Source organism: Lepus europaeus, chromosome 1 (genome assembly GCF_033115175.1).
Source record: "Lepus europaeus isolate LE1 chromosome 1, mLepTim1.pri, whole genome shotgun sequence".
In the NCBI taxonomy this organism is placed as follows: Eukaryota; Metazoa; Chordata; class Mammalia; order Lagomorpha; family Leporidae; genus Lepus; species Lepus europaeus.
The window spans coordinates 124,152,983-124,175,784 of record NC_084827.1 but is presented as its reverse complement, the minus strand read 5'-3'; the positions used below and the strand labels follow the sequence as shown (position 1 = coordinate 124,175,784).

At 36.5% G+C, this 22,802-nt stretch overlaps 1 protein-coding gene across 2 annotated transcripts in view; it reads right to left on the bottom strand.

The window, feature by feature from the left end:
* Nucleotides 1-2,687: 2,687 nt before the first annotated feature.
* The window catches only part of UBE2E3 (ubiquitin conjugating enzyme E2 E3), a 107,132-nt gene continuing 87,017 nt past the window's right edge, over nucleotides 2,688-22,802 (bottom strand). For both annotated transcript variants that reach the window (XM_062188647.1, XM_062188657.1), the window contains exons 4-6: nucleotides 9,389-9,521; nucleotides 5,362-5,509; nucleotides 2,688-3,448 (exon numbers count right to left, since the gene is read on the bottom strand). In XM_062188647.1, the coding sequence (XP_062044631.1) occupies nucleotides 3,351-3,448; nucleotides 5,362-5,509; nucleotides 9,389-9,521 (379 nt within the window). In that variant the 3' untranslated portion in view covers nucleotides 2,688-3,350. The remainder of the gene's footprint in view (nucleotides 3,449-5,361; nucleotides 5,510-9,388; nucleotides 9,522-22,802) is intronic.

Here is a 22,802-nt window from a genome sequence, read left to right as displayed (position 1 = left end):
TGAAATACCACAATTTATAAATAGATGCAACTTCATGGAGAAAAAAATTCCCAAGTGACAGTAAGAGGATACTCAAGAAGTTTTCAGAAAATGGAATTAAGATACAAAGTGTCTCCAAAAATTCATGGAAAACTTAAATTATGAGAAACAAAAGCTATACACCAAAATATTTTTACACCAAAATAAATTTAATAGGGCGGGCATTTAGCCTACAGGTCAAGACACCTTTGAAAGACAAAAAACACATCCTATTATCAGAGTGCTTGGATCTGTTACCTGGCTCCATCTCCTGATTCACCTTCCTGCTAACACAGACACTGGGAGGCAGTAGTGATGGATGGCCCAGCTGGGTTTTTGCCATCCCTGTGGAAAACCTGGATTCAGTTCCCAGTTGGCTTTAGCCTGGCTTAGTCCCAGCCATTGCAGGTAGTGAACCAGTGGATAGAAGCTCCATCTGTTATGTCTCTTTCTAATAAATATTTAATTTAAAAAATTATCTTTTAATTCTATTTTTCCACAAACTTTTTGAAGTATTCTTGTTCATTTGAGGACAAAAAAAATTTGAAATCCATACAGTTTTTTTCATAATACACATTTTCACAACATTTTTTATTATTCCCTTCATATGCATGGATTTCAATTCTTTTGCAACAAAATATCTTTCCCAGTAATTCTGTTTTTCAATACATTTTCTGAACTCAAGGGATAAACACCTATGTTGTGAAAAGGACTGACAGTTTTTCAGAAATAAGAAAACTAGATACCTCCCTCACTCTAACAAAGCCCTAAATTTAAGAGAAACAATAGGCCGGCGCCGTGGCTCACTAGGCTAATCCTGTGCCTTGCGGCGCCGGCACCCCGGGTTCTAGTCCCGGTCGGGGCACCGATCCTGTCCCGGTTGCCCCTCTTCCAGGCCAGCTCTCTGCTGTGGCCTGGGAGTGCAGTGGAGGATGGCCCAAGTCCTTGGGCCCTGCACCCCATGGGAGACCAGGAGAAGCACCTGGCTCCTGCCATCGGATCGGCACGGTGCGCCGGCCACAGCGCGCCAGCCGCGGCGGCCATTGGAGGGTGACCAATGGCAAAGGAAGACCTTTCTCTCTGTCTGTCTCTCTCTCACTGTCCACTCTTCCTGTCAAAAATTAAAAAAAAAAAAAAAAAAAGAGAGAGAGAGAAACAATAGAAGGATTCCAAATGATTCTTACTTTTTAAAATATACTAGTTTTGATTCTCTCCTCTTTAGAAGAGTTACAGTTCTCACTTTATAGGTAGATCTATATATTAGAACACCAAGATACTATTAGCTTATTTGAAAGTGTAGCCTGTTCCCTGCAAGAGAAAGCAGAACAAGCAGAACAAAGACGAAGAAGATTAGAATTACTCAGAATTACTCAGAGTTTTATAGTGAATAAAAAATACACAAATAAGCAAATTCAACTCTGGTTGAATAGCTTGAAACTCAGTTATACTGCCTTACTCCAAGGCTACAAAGGTAGTTTGTGGAACAGTCACAAATATGTTAAGTAACTATTTCCTTCTATTTGGTCCCAGGCCAATATGGGACACAGCCTATATATTAGCAAAATATCATGGTGATAATAGTAACTAGAGAAAGCCTAACCAAATTCCCAAACCTCTGACTAGCACCATGACAGAAGTTTATACTCTATGATATGCAATGTGCAATCTCAGAAATGGGGAAAATCTACTTCTCACAGCTCACAAAAATCCTTATAGCTTACGTAAAAAGTCTTCACTTTTACCATATTGACTTCAATTCCATTACAGATTATTAGTTACTGGTTAAAGTAGTTAAAAGTCAGAGATTTTCACAGATGCAAGGATATAGTACTGTTTTATTTGGTGTTCCTTCAAAGGAAGGATTGAGGGTTGGCAAGTTAAGTGAAAAAATATTAAGCGCATATTTTATTTTATTTTTACTCAGACCTAAGACTTCTATTGGCAACTCAAGTAAGAGCTCACTATTCTAAGTGATAGTATACACAACTATGTTTGTTTTAATCTGTTATCATGAAGCAATTTTATGTTACTAATTTCACTTTATAAATTTTAAGACAGTGCTCCATTTCCACCTTCAGGTGTAGAAAAGACACTTGCCCTATAAACCACACACTTGGCCACGTGACCAGAGATAATAACCCCAAGTCATAGTAAAACACAAACCTAGTATTAGAAAGAATTTGACCCATAAAACTCTTAAAATATCATATTTTTTCAATAGAGGAACAATGTCACTTCTGTATACTAACATGTAACTTCCTCTCTACCTTCAGGGCTGACAAGAGTTCCTGCATTCAACTCTGCCTCTGGCTATACTGGATGGCCAGGTGCCACAGTGAGAATGGTAATACATACCATAAAATGCAAGATCAGGATTAAAAGGAGACTGCACCACAAACAGCTATGAGATTAAAGGGATTATTTGACAATATTGTCTAATGGTGGACAGAAATCACCAAATTTTTCTAGAAGGCATTACCAGATTCCTAAGCAAGCCTGGATTTTGTCTTCTTTTTCACTTAAATACTATCATCATCAAATTAAACCTTTATGTGTTTCTGAAACCAATGATTTCAAGTCCAGTTCTGTATATTTAAGCTCATTGTATTCTCCAAGACTTAAAGGAAAAACTCTATACACATTTAATGATTTTTAATGTTTTCAATTTAATAATTCACTTATTTTTACTAGTCCTTAGTAGTCAATCTTCATACCCACATTTTTATTTCACCAACAATCATCTCTGACACACCTTCTAACAAGACTGACTAAAAATATTACGACAAGAAACTATGCCTTCAGGAGCATGTTTATTGTGTTTGAGATGATACATCAGGTGCTCTCTGAGCTACAAAGGGTAAAAGGAAATCCTCTCATTACAAACTGACAAAGGTAAAAGGTAAAACATTTTTCACAACAGCATGAACCACATACTCAGAAATAGATCTGGGTTTAATACAAATGACATAATTCCTAGTCATCTACAGCTACTTTTATAACTTCATACAGATAATGAATTAGGCTAAAATGCACTATAATATTTGGTAGACTTCAGGACCAGTATCCTTAGTACATCACAAAATACATTTTGATATCCCAAAGAAGCAAGACTTGCAAGTAGGCATTTTAAACATAACTAATCTACAGCTACAAAGTTCTACTCTTGAGAGCATTTACCTTTTTGGGGAGTCTCCCAGTCTCCAAAGGATAAAAGCAGAGAGTAGAATCAGTATAACATATACACAGAAGTCCGTATTGTAAAGGCTATAAAGATTTGCAGCACAGTGAGAAGATGCCTTCTGCTCCTTCACACTGCATACAAATTATGTGAATTATGTTGCGTATCTCTTGGTCCACTGTCTGGCTATCCTGTCATGTTCTGCTCTGTTGGTCAAATACTGAGTGGCTATGCTTCCAACCAGAGGATCCGCTGGAAAAGTGGAAACAACATTAAAAGATATTATGTGGTATCTTTAAGGTACAGTTCTGATATTCTATTCAACTAAAACATTTTTATTTTAGCAGCACCTTGACATTCAATAGCTAGGTTTTCAAAAGAAAAACGTTTAAAGCAACATGATCATTTACATAGTCTATTACTTAAATTAGGAAGGCCCCTTTGGTTAAAAAATGAATTTTGAGTTAATAGAATTTATTTTTATAAAAGATGTAAACCTTTAAAACCTTTGTAATCCTCACATTTTATTCAATAATCAGAGTGTGCTGGGTGGTTGTAATTCTGTCCTTATTTTATACATTAAAAAAATTGTTAAGATAAAACTTGAATCTTACAATGCTAAATGAAATGTTTCTCTTATTCTGTGCAGTGATCTTTAATCACTACTCATATCTCCACTAGAAAACCTGACATTTCATTTTCATAGACTTCTGACCTAGAAACTGAATCTGAGTTTTATTTTGAACTTATTTTCAAAAAGATAAAGTATGTCCATGTGGTACAATAACTGAAATATACCAAATAGCCTGTAAAAATATAAAATTCTCTTCCTTCGTGATCCAAATACTCCGAAGATTCTCTTCCTGGCAAATAACTGTTACTCGTTTACAATATTTCTTTCAGATACATTATGTGCATTTAAAAGCATTTAGAATATTATTTTATATATATATATATATTTCTCTGGTACCTTGATTTATGCTTAATATCTTAAAGATCATTCCTTATCACATCATATCTAGCGGCTTCATTCTTTTTAATAGGAATATCTTCTATTTGTAGACATTCAGGTTATTACCAATCTTTTTCTTTAATAAAGGATAGCACAATGAATATCTATCTATTGAGTATGTGTAACTGCCAAGCCACAGGTAATGGAGACAGACCTTACTATTATGTTTTTAGAAAAGTATGTCAGCTCCTTTAAAAATGACCACATAGTAAGAGAACTTACAGGAAACTCCAGGTCCAAACACCAGTTTATAAAGTTAGCTACCTATGTTAAAGCTCCTATCTGGTTGTTAGATATTCCTAAATAAGTTATAGACTCTACACTGATGATTTTATTTTAATTTATAAAATCATCAACTTCCATCTGCCATAAATTTAGCATCCATTAATACTACATCTAATATAGCCAATTTTAATTAGTCCTAAAAGTTAAGGAAGAGCAAGAAACCCTTCGTTTTTTTTTTTGTCTTAAAGCATACGGCTGCATGCAAGGATAAAGAAAGAGAGGCACTGGGGCCAGTGTTGTGGCACAGAGGGTTGGGCCACTGACTGTGATACCAGCATCCCATAAGAGCACAGGTTCAAGTCCCAGCTGGTCTACTTTCCTGCTAATGTGCCTGGGAAGGCAGTAGAAGATGGCAAAAGTACATGGGCTCCTGCTGCCTATGTGAGAAACCCAGATGGAGTTCCAGGCTCCCATCTGCAGCCAGACATGCCAGCAGCCACTGAAGCATTTGGGGAGTGAACCAATGGATTGAAGATCTCTCTGCCTCTCCCTCTCTCAGCAACTCTGCCTTTCAAATCAATCAATCAATCTTAAAAAGCAATTAAAAAAAAAAAAGAAAAAAAGATATTGCTTTACTCTTAGCAGAAGTACAGCTACATAATTTAAAATGTAGATTCCATACCTAGATTTCATGAAGGATGTCAAGAAAAACCATTATAGAGCAGTATGACATTAATAAAATAAATGAATTTACTGAGAAACTTCTGGGCTACTCTAACTGAAATAGGTTTGATAAATTCCTCACAACATGTTTTATGCTGATTTATTTCTACCAAGAGCATTTACTTATTTACCCACATTTAAGCTATTGAAGAGAGATATACTAGTTTTTGTGGCTTTATTATATGAGTTTACAAAAATTGCTTACCAGGGTTGCAGTCTGTCAAAAGGGAACAAATAGACAGCAAAACCTTTGAAATAGTCAAAGCAGGACTCCAGTTGTCTTTAAGGATGTCCAAACAGATGACTCCCTGACTGTTGATGTTGCAGTGATAGATTCTGGTGCGGAAAGTAACCTATGTACAATCACATTAAAAACAGGAAGAAAATGAATGCTTTATTACCAACCAAAATTCTCACCAGAAAAAAATGAAAGGAACAAAACCACAAACAATACTGAACAGCAAATAATTTAACTGAAACTGATATTAGGCTTAATTGCAAAAATTAAAGGGGCTTATTTGAATCAGTTGAAAGATTATTTTCTGTTTTTACCTGGCAAAGAGGGAACAACGAGGGAGAATAGAAATGTTTTGGCACCCAGGGTAAGGGAAACCGGTGGAAGAATTTTTTATAAGCACAGAAGTTACATTTGTTTCTTGGCAGAAAACAACTGTCTCAACTCCACTAATTTTCTGCCATAGGTAAAAAAAAAATACTGGAGAAGGATTTAGAGAAAGTTTGGTAATGGGGCTGGCGCTGTGGAGTAAAGCCATCACCTGCAGTGCCGGCATCCCATTTGGGCGCCGTTTAAAGGCCTGGCTGCTCCACTTCTGATCCAGCTCTCTGCTATGCCTGGGAAAGCAGTGGAAAATGGCCCAAGTCCTTGGGCCCCTGCAGCTGCATGGGAGACCTGGAAGAAGGTCCTGGCTCCTGGCCATTTGGGAAGTGAACCAGCGGATGGAAGACCTCTCTCTCTCTCTGTGTAACTCTTTCAAAAAAATAAATAAATAAATAAATAAATAAATATATATATATATATTTTTTTTTAAAAGGTCAGTGATACCATTTGTACTACCTATCTTTCTAGTTCTCAATTTTTCATTCCCATGGTTGGTACACTGTGTTTTGTTTTGTTTTCTTTTTGAGTAAAACATTAAAATTAGCAGTCTTTACTACTGGGTAAAGGAAACTGACATAATGCTGAGGTACGTGAGAAAAGGTAAGTCATAGGAACAAATACTGGCAAGTTTCAAAACAAATACAAATACTAATTGAGTGGTTAAGTCATAATTTGGGATTGCAGAGGGGAAAAAAAGACAATTTCTGACCTCTAGGAAGTAACACTGAACTGTGAGCTCTGAAATGGAATCTGAAAGAAAATACTAAAATTTCTCAGACATATCTTTCTGAAAAGGGGGCAGGAGTTGAAAGGAGAGGTGGAAAGATAGGAATAGCTTACTGGTTCAGTGTGGGAAGAGGCAGAGCCTCTAGAACTTCTCTGTCCAATACAAAACCAACTAACTGCATATGTGTGAATACACAACTTTTGAACTGGGGCTACCCAAAGTATCAAAGTATAAAATCAGATTTCAAAAATTTGGTGGCAAAAAGATGATGTAAAAGGCATCAAAAATAAAACTGTAATTATGTGAAAATGACAGTGTTTTGGTACTTGGCTAACTAAAACATATTATTAATTATTAATTTTAGGGGTACTTGTTTGACCTAGCAGTAAAAATACCACTGAAGAAACCTGCATCCAGTATTCAAATGCCTGGTTTAGTGTCCTGGCTCCATTTTAGGCTGTAGCTTTCTGATGTCGTGTACCCTGGAAGGCAGTAGGTGATGGCTGATGTGGGTGGGTCTCTGCCATCCATAGGGGACACTGAGTTCCCAAATCCTAGCTTCAGCTTGGCCCACACCTAGCTGTGAGCATTTGGGAGAGGGGGCCAACATATGGGAACTTGTTCTCTTGTCTCTCAAAGTAAGTAAATAAAAATGTAAGTTTATTGTCTCTTTTTCCTTTTTTAACTGTGTCTACCTGAACATTTAAACTTCTATTTATAGTCTATATTATAATTCTATTAGTGCTGCCCTATAAAATGAGGAATAATGTATATTCAGGTTATTGACACTCAATAGACACACAGTGGTTTACAAATAAAATTAATATTTTGAAAATGTTTAGTTATTAATAGCTGGAGAACAGAAATACTATTCATGAACAGAAGAGAATTAAATTTTTATCATTCAACAAGTTCAACTTTTAACTTCAAAAATAGGAACTAAACAGAAATAATTGTTACAACAAGTTAATAGCAGAAACTTCATTTGTTTTAAACGTCCAACATTTTTTAGAACTTAGTGATGTCTAATTCTATATGTTATCTTAGCAAGAGAAGTAAACAGAAATTAAAGGATTAGAAAATTAAAATATTATAATTTCAAAAATTAATAAGCTAAATTTGAAAATAACTGCATTAATCAAAATGATAAATCACACACAGAACAACTGTTTGAAACCCATGTTAGTCAACCCATTTTCCGTTAAGTCAATAGGATAAATGTTAACAGTCTTATAATTCTGTACAAAGTAAATCTTGCTTTTTTTCCCTAGTTTTGCTAACATGTTTAAAGCAATTCTAATATGGAACACTAGGCACACAGAGTTATCACTACTTATAAATACAGTTATAAGGTACTTCTAAAGTTTCATTTGTTTTCCTGTAATACAGAGTACTTTCAGCATTATACTAACATTTAAAGGTATTAATCAAATTAGGGTTTTGCCCTTTTAATTGATTCAGCAAGATGGATTCTATAGACCTGGAAACAGTAAAAAAGATATTAACTTCAAGAGCTTAGATTCTGATGGAACACACAGAAAAACACTCCAAAAATAATCTGGTAACTGTAATTGACAGTAAATATTTGTAGGGGATATAGACCTTGGCATCTGCAACATGAGGTAAATACCACTAGGTGGCACTGTTGTTACCTTGTTATATAATGCTTTCCTGAGACAGAATCTTTCTTAAATCTTTACATAATATAGATTATATATATTACACACACACATGCATTAAGTTGCTACATAAATTGTAATTTTTAAAAATTTTATTTATTTGGAAGACAGAGACACACACACATAGGCAGAGGGATTTTTCCATCCACTAGTTGACTCCCTAAATATCCACAGTAGCTGGGACTTGCCCAATCTTATCCCAGAGTCCGGAAATCAATCCAGATCTCCAACACTATGGGTAGCAGGGACCCAAGTACTTGGGCCATCATCTTCTGTTTCTGAGGGTGCACATTAGCAAGAAAGTTGAAAGTGGAACTGAGACTCAAATCCAGCCACTCCAAAATGCGATGTGGGCGTACCATGCAGCATCTTTACAGCTGTATCAAATGCCTCCCCCTCTACATAAACCTTAAATAGTATAGGGCATAAGAGGAATAATGTTGCAAAGAACAATTCATAGCAGCTAAGGGCTATAGGCTTGCTAACACACTTTCCCCCCTGGCATGTTGAATGTCTCTGGAATAAAAGCACAATTATGTTCTGATTTAGTTCTGGCATTTTTTTATAGCTTGACAGGTAAAAGGAAGGAAGCCATTCACATGAGTGTCATGTTTGTTTTGTAAACTAATTATGTTACATTTCAGTTTGGTAAACTGACAGTTATTACAAGGCACAACTTAATGCTTCTCTTTGTTAGCCATGTAATTCATACTTCAAGTGAATGAAGCACTAACAGAGTCAGAAGCCACCTGGTCATCCTCCGCTTCTAGTACGAGGTCATACCCACACAGCCACATTACTAGATTCCTGCGTATCTGTTGTAGTTTCCCAGGTTTTTGCTTATCTATGAAGGACTTCGCATAAAACTCACACTAAACTCTCATTTCTGCAAACTGTCAGTTTTTTGTCCCAGTATGTTTCTTAGAGAAGGTTCATTGAATATTTTCCCTCAGAAGTTCAAAATGCATCTGCCTCACTGATATGCAAAGTATAGTTTTATTTACAATTAACAATTCACCTTCCTTCTGTTGATCACAAAATTATTTGTAAGACTCAATTACTTTCAGTTTTAAAATTCTTTCATGTGAGATTCCACATAAATTCATGAAAAATAATGAAATAAAATGCAACCAGAATACATGTAAGTCCTAGAATTAATGATTTTAGAGAAGAATGAATATTAAAGAATATACTTATAGGTTCTTACCTTTGGTGGTTTAAATGGATAATCTGATGAAAATGTGATATCCAGAAAAAACACACCACCTTCATATACAGAACCTGGTGGACCAAGTATAGTTGATCTCCACTCATAAATGTTATCTCCTTTAGGCCCAGCACTATTTAAAAGAAATTAAAAATCAATACATACATCTGCAAATACACATGCTAACATCTTAAAACCAGTAAAGTATTAAAGGTAAATTAGTGAGAGCAACAAAGAATAAGTAAAAAAAAAAAAAAAAAAAAGGCAATAAGGCCTAATGTGCTCAGCCATATGTATAAAAAAAACCAATTTTAAAATATCTCAAACTTACAGAAAAATTACAACAAAAGTACAAAGAACACTTTACCCACAATCTCCTTCTGTTAGCACGAGGCCCCATTTGCTCCTCTCTCTTTAGAACACATATGCACATGCACATACACACACAGACACGCATATGCACCTGTTCCTGAATCATTTAGGAGCATGCTTAGGAGCATGCTTGCATACATCATGGTCCTTTCCCCATAAACACTTAAGTGTACATTTCCTAAAAACAGTCTCCTATAAATCACAATGCATTTATCATTTCAAGAAATTTGCTAACACAAAACTACCTGCATAATGTTGTTAACTGAATCATAAGTATTATTTTCCAGACATAAGTTCCGGTCTTTGGAACATGTTATACCCTATGTCTACAGTCTCTGTTGATAGGGTTCTCTCAGCCTTTTCTGACATTTCTAACATTAACATTTTTACAGGATACAGTTCTTCAAAATAGAACTGAATGATCATCACTTGAAGCTGTTTCCCCCTCACTAATTTCAAGTCATGAATTTCTAGCTGAAACAGTACATAAATGATGTGTCCTCCACAGGGTTATCACAGCCAGAAGCACAAGGTATCAACCAACCTCTTGCTCACCGGTGATGTTAGGTTTCTTCATCTAGACAAGCACGGTCCAATTTTCCTACTACTTAGTTATCTTTTCCTTGCAACTTAGAAGCAATCTCTGGGTAAACACATTAAGATCATGGAAATGTCTTATTTATTAAAATTTCTCTCCTGTATCTAACACCTATTTGTGATTCTTTAACTTTACTAATCATGATTTCTCAGCTCCAGTACTTCTTACACACGTCACCCAACTGCACCTTGTTAGAAAGTAAGCAACACACTCTTCTGTGTGTTCCTAGTTTGTCTCCTGGGTTCCTATTTTTTCCCAATTCTTTATATAATTTACTATGGCATTAGTTACTCTGGTGGATCAGATTGGCCAGTGGGAGCCCTTTAAAAAAGGCTCTAATCCTTCTGACATGTCACCACATTTTCTAAGTATCACCTTTTCTGGTATAACAGGAATTCTAGGCTTTCAGTCTGGTTATCAGCCTGTTCTCCAAGGAGCCCTAATTTCTTTGAGTGAAAATGTAATTAGAAACCAAGATCTGAGTCTTAGGTGCTACTAAGCTCCAGTTACATTTTGATGAATTGTGCTCAACATCAGCACTTCATTTATAAAATGCAAACAAAAGATTCAGTTCAAGTAAAATCTAAATTCACAATTACTTAGTAGGAAACCCTAATACTCCTTAAACCCTCTTCAAATATACCTGACAGACTTCCATTTTTCTCTAACCTTTACATCATAAACTCCCTGGCTTTCTGGAGATACATATGTATAAAGGTTTTCTTCTGTTAAAGTGATCATTAGTTTAGAAATGATCTCAGGTTCTATTTAAAACAGGTTCAAACCAGCATTGATAAAGCAAACATATGTTAATTAACAATAGGGCATTGGTTAAAATGATTTAACTATTGTTAATTATTTAAACATAAGAGTATAAAATGTAAAACTTCAGGAAGGTAAATAATGCTATCAATAATCAAATATGTTTTCTGAAAAATGGTTCCTATAAAAAAAAAGTCTAGAAAACTTGTTGATGTGTTAAGAATGGTTTACAGATTGTTTCAATAATCTTTAAGGGAAATATATGCACAATTAAAACTTACCATTTTGTTCTATTTAGGAAAAAAATTTGAAAAGAAATAGTATTTCATAAATTTTAAGAAACACTAATAACTGAAACTAATTATAGTAATGGTTCATTGTTAAGTCATCATTTGAGAATAGGGTATGTTCCCTAAGAGAATATCACTAGAATTAAAAACACCCAAAATTAAGGACCAATAGTATAAAACAAATAGTTTAAATGCTTCTGAACCATAAATAACACACCAGTAAGAGTAACAGCAATAATGAAAGTTAGCTACACTTCACTCCATTTGTACCATAAACCAAGAATTGTTTATAAAAGCACCAAGGTGCATTCACAACTCACTGAATTTCAACAAACCAAGGAAGAGGGTACTATTACTATATCACTACTTTTAGATGAGGGGACTTAATGTATGTCTCAGAGCTACAAAATGACATAGAATTTGAACAAAGCAAGTAAACTAGTCTGTGTTTTCCTCAATGGTTTTGCTGTATTTCCTCTTCTAATTTCAGGACTATTCTTTCTGATCTCCAATCAAATTTTGCAAATATTTATTTATAAATGAGCCTGGGAGGGGAGCTGTTTTCCAGGTAAACTACACTGCCTCAGAGATATAACTGCTTCTTGGTATAATGGTTGGATAGAAGGTTAAGTTGGGATTACTGTATTTTAATGGATCACAGATTTGTAGACTGAGAATATCAGGCTGACATCAACCCCCAACCCCTTTACATGTGGAGAAACCAAGATACAGGAAGGGTATCTCTAACCTAGATTTCTGAATCCTGGAACTATGTATCTAAATTCTAAGTCTTTATTTTGAAATACAATATTTGAATATAATAAAGTTGAATAGTGCCTCCAATTTAAATCAAGTTCCTGATAGTCCCAACTCCTACAATCCTTTTTTTCAGCTAATGCTAACTTCCTTTTTTCTAGTTCCTCACAGCAAAAGTCTCATCTTTGATCACCTTCTTTGAGCTCTCATCCAGTATACCACAAAATTCTACTGTTTCTACCCAAAAAAGCATATTCAAAGTACTACTTCTCCCCACTGGCACTGGCTCAACCTTGACTGAAAACACCAGCATCCTCTACGTGGTTAATCACAACTGCCTTCCTTCTTCCACCTCTCACCCAATCCCCAAACCACGTGTGGTTCTCAATATGACAATCAGGAAGAACAACAGCTAAAAAGTAAAGCACAGTATGTAACTCTGGTCAAAACCGTCTTGGTTGTATTGAAGTCAAAGTCTTGTAAACGACAAGACCCTGTGTAATTTACCAGACCACAACCCCCTCATCTCTTACACTCTCCATTGCTGGGCTGGTTGCACCATGTTTATTCTGACCTCTGTGCAGCTACATCGTTTGAATCTCTGCCTGGAAAACTATTCTAGAAAACTACCTGACTTTTTGTTTGTGTGCTTGCTTGCTTGCATAATTTCTGCAGGTCTTGACCCAAAAGTCACTGTCTCAGTACGGCCCTTCCTGGTGACTCTAACACCACAAATGATCTCCACATATTTCATATGCTCCATTTTTCTTCCTCATAGCATTTACCATTCCCTAACATATCACAGAGCCCCACGCTTTACTTATCATCTGTCATCCAACAAGAATTTAAGCTCCATGAAGATACAGATGTGAACTGGGCATTTTATGATCAGAAAATGAGGTGCATTTTTTAATATGTATTTTTTCTTTTTGACAAAAAGTAATTGTAATTATTTATGGAGTACAGGGTAATAATACATGTACACAATGTGTAACAATCAAATTGGAATAAACAGCATTTCTATATCCTTATCAATTCTTTGTGCTTGATTACTAGTTCTTCATAAAGTATCTAACATGCTGTTATAAACTAGTCAACTTAACTGTGCTACAGAACACCATAAGTTATTCCTCCTATCAAACTGTGTTTTTGAACCTGTTATCTAACCTTCCTCTACCCTTCCCAGCCTCTAATGATCACTATTCTAGTCTCTTCCTTATAATCCATTTTTTATCTTCCACTTGATTGACAATAGGCAGTATCAGTCTGCTGGTTAATTTCACTTAACGTATGCCCTCAGATTCCAACCATATTGCTGCAAATGACAGGATTTCATTCTTTATGGCTAATAACCCCACTGTGTACACATAGCACAATTTCTTTATCCATTCATCAATCAGTGGACACTTAGGTTGTTTCCATTGCTTGGCTACTGTTAATAGTGCTGCAATAAACACAGGAGTTTATTAGACAGAAATTTCCTGTCTAACAGCAGAGGGGATGGGTGGATTATATGGCAGACCTATTTGTAATTTTGTGAGGAATCTCCCTATAGCTCTCCAAGACTTTATTCATTTACATTCCCACCAAAAGTATATAAGGATTCCCTAGTCTGATTCCTCACCAGCAATTCTTCCTCTTTGCTTTTCTGATTACAGCCATAACTGCGGTGAGATGATATCTCATTGTGGTTTTGAGTTGCATTTCACTGATGACTAGTGATCTTCAGTATTTTTCATATGCTTTGTTGGCAACTGTATTTCTTTTGAGAAATATCTATTATTTGACTTTTTTTAAAAAAAAGTGTTTTGATCTATCTGAAAGGCAGAGTTATATATATAGAGAGAAAGACAAACACAGACACACACAGAGAGAGACACAGAGAGAGAGAGAGAGAGAGAGAGAGAGAGAGAGAGAGAGAAACGTGCACACGCCCAGGCCAAAGCCAGAAACCAGTAGCTCCATACAGGTCTCCCACGTGGAAATGAGGGGCTCAAGCACTCGAGACTTTTTTTGGATGCTTCCCCAGTTGCATTACTGGTCTCAAATGGGATGCCAGTGTCACAGCCTGTGGTTTACCTCCCTGCACCACAACACTGGCTTCTATTTGACCACCTAACTCAGCTTAGTTTTTGCTCTTGAAGTTTTAAAGTTTCTTATACAGTCTGGATATCAATCCCTAGTCAGATAAATAGTTTGCCAATATTTTCTCCCATTTTGTCAGCTCTGTCTTCACTTTTCATTGTTTTCTTGGCTGAGCAGAAGCACCTGAGTTGACACAATCCTATTTGTCTACTGTGAGATACAACTTAATAATTAAAGTGATCAAAGAGTGATGGGATCAGCAGAGGGGAGAGGAAAAGAATATCAAATACTGCAAGTTTACTAGCAGTGGTGACAAAAATGGAAGAATAAAATTATTTCTTACATTAGTTTCGTAAGGAAGGGTTAATTTATTAAGTGATTTTCTTCAAGGACAATACAAAAGAATTCATTCCTGTTCTGGTTCAAGTTATAAAACAGCAGATATAATATTAACAGGGATTTAGTTTACTAAAACTTCAATGTGAGCTAATCTCCCAAAGAAAGGTGAATAAACTCATAAGCAGAAATTTGACCTCTTATTTATATATTTAGCAAATGAGAAACATCTTTAGACTACTGTTTTCCCTTTCGAAATTCTCATTTTTCCTCTTTAAATACAATGTTTCCCATATGCATTCTTATCAAAACAAGAAAAATAAAAAGCAGGTAGAAAGTACAGATATACATAGAGTGATACAAAGTGACACCAATGAATTTTCTGTTATGAGCATCTCTTACTGCTAACAGGTGAAACGATGTCAAACAATAACAGTTTCAAGACTAATATCTTAGCAAAATCTGGTTCCTCAATTCTTGAATACTAATTCAACTTTTATGGTGAAGGTAATAAACAATATCCTTTTGCAGCACTGGAATGACTCTAAGAACTCTCAAATCCTTAATAATGGAATCATTTTACAATACACTATTTTTTTTTTTTTTTAAACAGGCAGAGTAGACAGTGAGAGAGAGAGAGAGAGAAAGGTCTTCCTTTGCCGTTGGTCACCCTCCAATGGCAACCGCAGCCAGCGTGCTGCAGCTGGCGCACCGCGCTGATCCGAAGCCAGGAGCCAGGTGCTTCTCCTGGTCTCCCATGGGGTGCAGGGCCCAAGGACTTGGGCCATCCTCCACTGCACTCCCAGGCCACAGCATAGAGCTGGCCTGGAAGAGGGGCAACCGGGACAGAATCCAGCGCCCCGACCAGGACTAGAACCCGGTGTGCCGGCGCCGCAGGTGGAGGATTAGCCTAGTGAGCCGTGGCGCCGGCCTACAATACACTATTTTTAACACATTGCTTTTACACAGGCAACTGTTTAACCCTGCACTAAGCCAGATGCAAAGGTTTATAGTAAATACCGTATGTATGTTATTTTATTCCAAGAACAAAGAAAAATCCTATCTAAAAATGATCAGAATAAATTATAAATTAATACAGAGAAATCATGTAACAATGATTTAAGATGACACAATTGTGAAAAACAATGTCATGATGAGCACTACATTTTACACTGTTAAATTGAATATTCCTATGTTTGTTATTGAAGAATGAGTTTACTTTTATGACTGCAAAAATGGAAGGGTTGAACTAACATGCCATACTGATGTAGTAATTTCAATGGACTTATTCAACTCAACTGAATTTTAAAGTGCCACATAGTCGTAGAATGCATGCTAAAAATACAAACAACTAGATAAATGGACAAATAATCCATATCTGTGAATAAGAATCATCAATATTGTGACAATGTCATTTCTTCTTACTTCATCCTATAGATTCAGTGCAATTACATCCAATCAAACATCCAAGCAAGTTATTTTGTTTATATCAATAAACTGATTCTAAAGTTTATATGGAAGTCTAAAGACCCATAATACCTAACTCAACACTGAAGGAGAGAACAAAGTTGGGAAGACTCAACTGCAGCACTTATTACAAACATTCAGAAATCAAGACCGTGTGATACTGGTGAAAACAGACAGACCAAGGGAAAAGAACAGAGAACCTAGAAATAGACATACTTAAATGCAGCCCACTGACCTTTGACAAAGAAACAAAAGCAATACAATGGAACAAAGAAAACTTTGTCAATAAGTGGTGCAAGAATAACATACACCTGCAAAAAAACTGAATCTTGACAGACCTTAAACCCTTCTCCAAAATTAATTCAATATGGATCAGACCTAAATGCAAACAAAAAAATTTTAACACTCCTGGAAAATAACATAAAAGAAAGCTTAGATGACCTTGAAGCATGGTGCCATCTTTAATTATAACATCAAAATCATAATCCATGAAGGGTATAACTGATAAGATTACATCAAGAGAATGAGAAGACAAACCACAGACCAAGAGAAAATACATTTATACAACAAATCTAATACAGAACTGGTATCCAAAATATACTAAGTACTCTTCAAACTCAACAACAACAAAAAATCAATAACTCAATTTACTTATTTATTTGAAAGGCAGAGAGGTGGGCAAGGAATATCTTCCACCTACTGGTTCACTCCCCAAATGCATTCAATAGCCAGAGCCCAGCCAGGTCAAAGCTAGAAGCCAGTCTCCCACATGGGTGGTAGGAACCCAACTTGAACCCTCATCTGCTGCTTCCCAGGGTGCATGTTAGCAGGGAACTTGTCAGAAGCAGAGGCAGTACTCAACCCCAGGCACTTTGATGAGACTTGGGTGTCCCAGGCAGTGTCTTAACTCAAAGCATAATGCCCATCCCACAAAAATTAGTTTTACAATTGGCAAAAATCCTGGGCACTTCACAAAGAGACACAGGTGACAAGTAAGTAAGCATACGGAAAGATGTTCAAAGTCATGTCAATAGGGAAATGTAAATTAAAACAATGGCATACCATTACACACCTGCTGAAGAGCTGAAATCCAAAACAGTGACAATACCAAATGCTAGAAATATCATGCAGCAATACCAACTCTCATCCACCACTGTCTGGAGTGGGAATAGTACAGGGAATGCGAAATGTCTGGATTTTTTGCACGTAGGTATCCACTTCTGAAGACAAAGTTTAATAGTTTCTTATAAAGCTAAACCTAACTAATCACATGATCCAACAATCATATTCCTTGGTATTTACCCAAAAGAACTAAAAACTTAGTTCCACACAAAAATTTGCACACAGATGTTCACAGCAGCTTTAGTCACGATTTCCAAAACCTAGAAGCAAACAAGATGCTCTTCAGTAGGTAAATCTGTGGTATAGCCAGTTGCTGGAATATTATTCAGTGTTAAAAAGAAATGAACTATTAAGTCACAGAAGACATGGAGGAAGCTAACTGTGTATTGTCAAACAAAAGAAACCAATTTGAAAAGACTATGCACTGTATAATTTCAACTATATGACATTCTGGAAAATTAAAACAATGCAGACAATAAAAAGATCCGTGGAAGGCATAGAGTGGGGGAGGAGGGGATAAACAAAACAAAGCATCTTTAAGGCAGGGAAACTGTTGGAGACAGTAAGCCAGAGATGGATATACGTCATTATACACTGGCCAAAACCCATGTTGCTATATGGGCAAAATGTTGAAATCTTTACCTAATATATACTAAACTGATCTTCTGTATAGAAAGAGAATTGAAAATGAATCTTTACATGAATGGAAGGGGAAAGGGAGCAGGAAAGGGGAGGGTTGCGGGCGGGAGGGAAGTTATGGGAGGGGGGAAGCCATTGTAACCCATAAGCTGTACTTTGGAAATTTATATTCATTAAATAAAAAGTTTAATAAAAAAAAAAATGGACAACACCAAGAGTGAATGAACACTGATAGAAACTGACATCTGGGTGATAATGATAAATGCCAATGTAGGTTCAATCACAACAAATGTACTGTTGTAGTAGGGGCAACCTGGCTTTAAGTGTATGGGGTCATGCATACATATGAACTCTACATTTTCTGCTCACTTTTCCTATGCCCTAAAAATGCTACAAATAATAGTAACAATCGTTCTCTCTTTTTTAATTCTGTATTAGCAAACACTAGTCTTGTTTATGTGATCCCTTTGACTTTTAATCCTATCATTATGATCAATTATGAACTGAAACTGATCGTTTTGACTAGTGAGATGGCGGAGGATGGCCCGGGGACCTTCAGTTCCTGTACCCATGTGAGAGATCAGGAGGAAGCTCCTGGCTCCTGGTTCCTGGCTTCTGATCGGCACAGAACTGGCTGTTGCAGGGAGTGAACCAACGGATGGAAGACCTCTATCTCTGCCTCTCCATCTCTGTGTAACTCTTTCAAATAAATAAATTTTTAAAAAAATAACTTAAAATAAATCCTATTAAAAATTAAAATCAATCACTATCAATGTCAATAAAATAAAGAATAACTGTTCCTTACATTCATATGACTTTTCCCACAATGAGGTATCACCTTAGCAAGAGTACTGTGGGGCAGCTGAGGGAAAATTAGAAAAAGAGACAGGAACCTATTAATCTGACCAATCTCTAGTAAAGACTAACATGAAACACACAATTACTAGAGTTTACAATAAACTTTTTTCAGGCCAGTAGTATGTATTTCATGGATTAAGGTGGAATTCAATAAATAAGTCCTCCTGCATTCTAAGACAAATATTAAAAATATAAAGACATTTACCATAGCACTATTTGATAGTGACAAATTGCAAAAAAACTTAATGCCCATCAATGAGGAAATAAATACATGACACAGCAATTCAAATTAAAAGTCTTGATTTTTCAGCTAGATAGAGCTCAAAAATATGGTGAATATTAAGTTATTAATACTATGTTATTTCATGTTAAATATTAAATACTCAATTGATTAAATATATAATTGTATACACAAGTTTTTAAAATATAAAAAGATACCACATACTGTTTATGAACACACATATACAGTAAAAGCATGAAAACATTCAGAAATTGTGGACAAAAAATTAATTTTAGGATAGGCAAAAGGAAGTACAAAGAAGCTTCAATCATATATAGTTATATTTTCTGTAAAAAACAATGTGTTCATGGGGTGGAAGCTATGGCAGCTTGAGGCACTGGTTGGTCCAAGACCCACCTATTCTACTGGTCCAGCTTCCTGCTAAAGCTCCTGGAAGGTACCAGATGATGGCTCAAGTATCTGAGCCTCTGTCACCCTCATAGCAGTCCTAGATAGGGTTCCTGGTTCCTGGCTTCAGCCAGGTTTTGGGCATTTGCAGAGTGACCCAGCAGGTGGAAGAGATCTCTGTCTCTCCCTCTCTGCCTGTCACCCTGCCTTTCAAATAAATATATAAATCTTTTCAAAGTAAGTCCAAGCTGAAATGTAAGGACTGTAAGATCTTAACTCAAATGGTATTCACTTCTGCACTTTTATTTTAAAAAGTTCCAAAGTACACTGTAGCTCTATTTTACTATTAACACTATTTTTAAGGAATACCTGCTCTATGCCAAACATTTTATATGCTATGTATCTTGAACTTCAGTGGTCTGTATTTTTATTAAATTTTAGAGATGAGAAAATGAAGGGTCAGGAGGGCTACCTGACTTTCCTAGGGCCATATATACCTATGACTGTCTTTTAAAATGTTTTCATCATATAACTGTGATTAATTCATGCAAGTATTCCTAATCACTTAGCTTCTACCAAAATCAAAGTCTTCAGATGCAGAAAAAAAAAAGGCACCTGATGACGTATTGGAGATAGTTCTGCAGTATCTTCTACACTAAACACTTCTTCAAAGTAACACACTAAATGTTTCATATCATATGGATTATTAGCGTTTTCGTTCCATCTCCGGTTTGTTAAAATATGTGGCAATTACTCTCCAATTTCGGTTGGGGGGAGTGGGTGTTTGTGAAGAGAACCTCGTTGAACAAAACAGCAGATGAGAACATGAGCTTCAGATAGAATCTTTATAACATTATATCATGTAGTATGTGGGAAATGGAGGGGAAAATAATTAAAATTACACTAATTTAAGTTTTTAATATCAGAAAAATTCATAAGGCATCACCTTAAAATGGATACAATTAATTTGCATTAAAAGTTTTTATTAGTGGGGCTGGCACTGTGTCGTAGCAGGTAAAAGCTGCCGCCTGCAGTGCCGGCACCCCATATGGGCGCCGGTTCTAGTCCCAACTGCTTCTCTTCCAATCCAGCTCTCTGCTGTGGCCTGAGGAAGCACTGGAGGATGGCCCAAGAGCTTGGGTCCCTGCACCTGCATGGGAGACCCAGAAGAAGCTCTGGGCTCTTGGCTTCAGATCCGCTCAGCTCCAGCTGTTGTGGCCACTGGTAGAGTGAACCGTCATATGAAAGACCTCTCTCTCTCTCTCTGCCTCTGTCTCTCTTTCAAATAAATAAATAAATAGAAAAAAATGTTGTTAGTACTGTAACTTTTCTGAAACATCTTCAATACTTGTTCAGGAAATTGATCAGAGTACTGTCCTACAAAAGGGTGTTTTTTAAAAAAAATTGTAAGATTTGTATTAAGCAAAATTTAACTGCTTAAATTATTTATTTTCATTTTAATTTGAAAGGGTAACAGAAATCTTCCACCTGCTGGTTCACTCCCCAAATTTCCCTAGGAGACAGGGATAGGTTTGGCCAAAACAAGGAACCAGAATTCAATCCTGGTCTCTCACATGGTGGCCAGGACACAAGTACTTAAACTATGACCAGCTGCCTCCTGGTGTACACATCAGCAAGAAACTGGACTTGGAAGTAGAAGAAGCAGGATAACAACCAGGCTTTTTTTTTTTTTTTTTTTAATTTGAAAGACAGAGTTAGAGAGAGAGGTAGAGACAGAGAGAGAGGTCTTCCATCGCTGGTTCACTCCCCAGATGGCCGCAACGGCAGAAGGAGCCGATCCAAAGTACAATCTGTACTTCGATTTCTTTGCTTTACAATTTGAGACATTATCTTTCTACTATGGAAGAGGGATTTTTTTTTTTTTTTTTGACAGGCAGAGTAGACAGTGAGAGAGAGAGACAGAGAGAAAGGTCTTCCTTTGCCATTGGTTCACCCTCCAATGGGCTCCGTGGCCGGCGTGCTGCGGCCGGCGCACCGCGCTGATCCGAAGCAAGGAGCCATCCTCCACTGCACTCCCGGGCCACAGCAGAGAGCTGGACTGGAAGAGGAGCAACTGGGACAGAATCCGGCGCCCCGACCGGGACTAGAACCCGGGGTGCCGACACCATAGGCGGAGGATTAGCCTATTGAGCCGAAGCACCAGCACCAATTATTTTTCACCCCAACAAGTTTATCAACGGTAGGTGAAGTTTTTGAAGATTCTTAGCATACAGAATAATGAAGAATGAATGTGTATGTGTCAACTAGACTGGGAACCTAAGCAATCTTTTTAAAATTTTTTTAAGGGAAAACCATATCTCTGTATTTCTTTACAAATTTAAAACACTGTTGATAAATGAATAGTTGGAATTCACAAGTGTTTTCGAATAAGTTGTCTTTGTTTAGATTGAAAATAACTAGGAGTTTATGATTTATGAGAGAGAGATATAAGACAATCAAGAGGAGGGGGATGGCTGGGCAAACAATTTAGGAATCTAATTCCACTAAGAAAGGTAGGCTGAGTTATCTGGTAGTAGTTCCCAATTATTTTAATCTTCTTAACTTCCCACCTCCAGAATGACATCTTTCTGATAAATTTGTGAATTCTGATGAGTAGATAAATTAATCTGTACTACATCCAACCAGAAAATGTTATTACTTATGAATACATAATTTGACTTGTGAACATATAAATTTACTTTGAATTGAAAAAATGTATTTGAGCTTTTACAATATGCAAATAGATTCAATGCAGAAAACAGGAATTCATTCACTCAAAGATTTACTGTGGCATAGCAAGTAAAGCAGTGATGCTGGCATCCCATATGGGCACGTCTCCACTTTTAATCCAGCTCCCTGCCTGTGGCCCAGGAAAAGCAGCAGAGTGGATAGCTCAAATGCTTTGCCCCTGGCACCCACATGGGAGACTTGGAAGAAGCTCCTGGCATTGGCCTGGCTCTGCCCTGAATATTACTGCCACTTGGGGAGAGAACCAGCATATGAAGATGTTTGTTTCTTCCTCTCTTTCAAATAAATAAATAAATCTTCTAAAAAATTTATTGAGTATCTACTATTTTGTGCCAAGGACCTGTGGTGAGAAACTAAAGATACCATAGCCACTGCCTCAGAGAGATTACAGCCTAACTTGAGATATAAACATTAATCAAATAAACACAAAAATCATAAAACAGAAAATGTGACAAATGTTACAAAGTAAGCTTTGCTGAGTTCCAGTGGAATATGTTCTAACCAGGGACAGCAGGGAAGATTCAGAAGGCAATGCTAGAGAGGATATCTGTAACAAACAATAAATTTAATGATGGAAAGGTAACAGGGAAGAATGGGAAAGACAACTGAAAAGCAAATGCAAATGTACTGAGGCAGCAGGGAACAAGGGCATAAGGTAATAGGGAGCTTGGAAATAAGGAAAATGTAAAAAAAAAAAAAAAAAAATCTGGTCATTTGCAACAAAATGGAGGAATCTGGAAAACATCATGCTGA